The sequence below is a fragment of the Conger conger genome, chromosome 4 (genome assembly GCF_963514075.1).
Source record: "Conger conger chromosome 4, fConCon1.1, whole genome shotgun sequence".
NCBI lineage: Eukaryota > Metazoa > Chordata > Actinopteri > Anguilliformes > Congridae > Conger > Conger conger.
In genome coordinates, this window is record NC_083763.1 from 3,952,970 (window position 1) to 3,955,469 (window position 2,500).

General features: G+C 50.4%; 1 protein-coding gene across 1 annotated transcript in view; it reads right to left on the reverse strand.

Annotated features, from left to right (window-relative positions):
- sspo (SCO-spondin) overlaps nucleotides 1-2,500 on the reverse strand; it is a 129,333-nt gene that overhangs the window by 85,204 nt on the left and 41,629 nt on the right. The window contains 4 exon segments of the mRNA XM_061237735.1: nucleotides 127-309; nucleotides 738-875; nucleotides 1,338-1,490; nucleotides 2,325-2,500. The exon segment at nucleotides 2,325-2,500 is cut by the window's right edge and continues 38 nt beyond it. Coding sequence (XP_061093719.1) covers nucleotides 127-309; nucleotides 738-875; nucleotides 1,338-1,490; nucleotides 2,325-2,500 — 650 coding nt within the window.

Below are 2,500 nucleotides of genomic sequence, written 5' to 3' on the forward strand. Positions count from 1 at the left end.
AGCGGACCGTTTCTGGAAAGACCCACAATGCACTGCAGGACACGCACATCACACACACTCTCAGAAACACGTTCGCAGCGGAGGCACCTCGAGGCTGTTCAGAGGACCGGTTTTGGAGAGACTCACCTGCACACTCGGGGTTGGGTCTGCAGCGTTGGGGTCGGCCCCTCACGCAGGTGCAGATCTCGCAGCCCGCCTTCACCTGCTGCCCGGGCCAGTACCGCACCCCCGACACCTCGCACACGCAGTCCTCCGGCCGCACGCACACCTGGGCGTGGCTCAGCACCCGCCCCTCAGGGCACCAGCAGCCTGCGGGTCACGTGACCCCGAGGGGAAACAGGAAATGGAGTGAAGGTTGGTGGAAGGTGCTTCAATGCTATTTTTGGGAGATCAGGTCTGCCGTTTGCTCTTCCGCTACTCTGTAAAGTCTGTAAACTGCTACACAACAAAATCTAGTGTGGCCCCAATAAGATCAGTGCAGCTGTTGGCCCCTTAACCTCCAGGGCTCCTGCTTAGTCTAATCAACTTGAAGTTGCTTCGGATAAAAGCAATGTTGTAATATTCACAGAACATTCCAGTAGCCTTATAAGAATAGTTCAAACAAGTTGCAGCACTAGCTGGTCGACCAGCACATACCCAGCCAGACAAGCTCGTGACCAGCTTGACCAGCTCGATTTTTTAAGCTGGATTTTCCAGCAGGGAATGGTGACATCGGCACCTGTACTCATCTGACTCACCTGAGAAGCAGGTGGTGTTGGCGTCACAGGTGGTGTTGCTGCCCAGGTGGGCGCAGGTGAGGGGGCAGCGGGCACAGCCTCGCATGACCAGGCCTGCCGGACACGAGGCGTTGGCACAGCTCTCCTGGGGACACGGCTCTGGAGGGGTCAGGGGTCAAAGGTCAAAGGTCAGACGGACAGAGAGACAAAGACCTGTTACAGAGGCACATGAATCAGCCAAAAATATTTAAACTGCCAAAAGTGGCAAGACGACCTGGATAATGGAAGTTGAATTTTTTCAAAAGCTCAGACTTTTTGGCATTTCCTGTGGAAAGACATTCCATAAATCCAGAGGATTTACATGTTTTTTTTCTTCAACCATTTTAGCGATTTTTCTCTACTTATCCAACCTTTGGAAATGTTATTTTCTCTGGACAAATTGCCAAAATGGATGACTCAGATAACACAAAACATTCTCACAATGTTGTCGCCATGTAAGTGGCGACGTTATAACATCAATAAAACATTCCAGTAGCGCTGTGAGAACGCCCTGTGTTCGCCAGGATACTCTGCACTCTGGGGACAAACACCGGGCGGAGTTCGCAGGGCGGAGCGACGCACTGATCTCTGTGGAGACGGCCGGCTCCTCGGGAAGATCGGTACAGGCCCGGCCGCCATTTTGAGGAGGGACGCACTCCCTCTCCCGCACCTCCACCCCTCCACACCCCTTGGAGCAGTTCGACCACGTCGTCCACGGCAACCACCGGCCGTCAACTGCCAAATAAAAAACAGCCATCAGTTTAACGGACAGTTTCCTGTATTCCACACGTCAAAGATAGGGATTACATGACATTACATTACATTACGTGGCATTTAGCAGACGCTCTTATCCAGAGCCACATACAACAAAGGGATGTAACCATGGTTCTATGAATTCTGGATGACCTAAAGTCTAAACTACTGGCTATATTTCATCTCACGCCAGTAGTTTAGACTGCCTCTGGCGGTCTGCAGGAATGAAATAGAATACTACATGTATTTCTTAAAGTCATACGTAATCGAGCTGATCCCAAATCTGTAGCAATTTTTCAATTCGGCCTACAGCATGGGGTTTTCTAAAGCTGCTACTTTTTTTAGTCATTAGTCACAAACTGTTCCTTTCTACACCAATAAGAATGCCCTACAGCCCTGGCTCATGCCCACACTTCATCACATCATGAAGCTACAGATTCATCCCCACAACCCGCCGAACGGCAACAACACTCTTCTGTGAAAAGCGCTTATCAAAATAAACTGAACTGAGTTGAACTGAACCCCTGTGCTCACTCTATGTTTAGTCTTTAGTAAAAGACTTTCTGATATCCCTATCCTCCTTGTCTAACCCCCCCCCAAAAAAAACAAAAAAAAAAAACAAAAAGGCACTTATGATGACTATATGTTTAGAACAGCATTTCATGTGTATTTTCCTAGTTATGGATGTGATGCTTTGACTTGTGGAAGAACCTACGCACTTGTAAGTCGCTTTGGATTAAAAGCGTCTGCCAAATGACTAAAATGTAAATGTAAATGTAAATGTAAAATACGGGGTGATTCTGACCCCCTCCCCACCTGGACAGGACACGGAGAAGCAGTGCTGAGTCTGTGAGTCCTCCCCCCTGCAGTGGCGCAGAGTGTCCCCCGGGGGGCAGTGTCTGAGTCGGCTCTTAGACCCCACCCCGCAGGTCTGGCTGCAGGGCCCCCAGGGGCCCCAGGGGTCCCACGCCCTGCAGTCCTGCTCGTCCGAG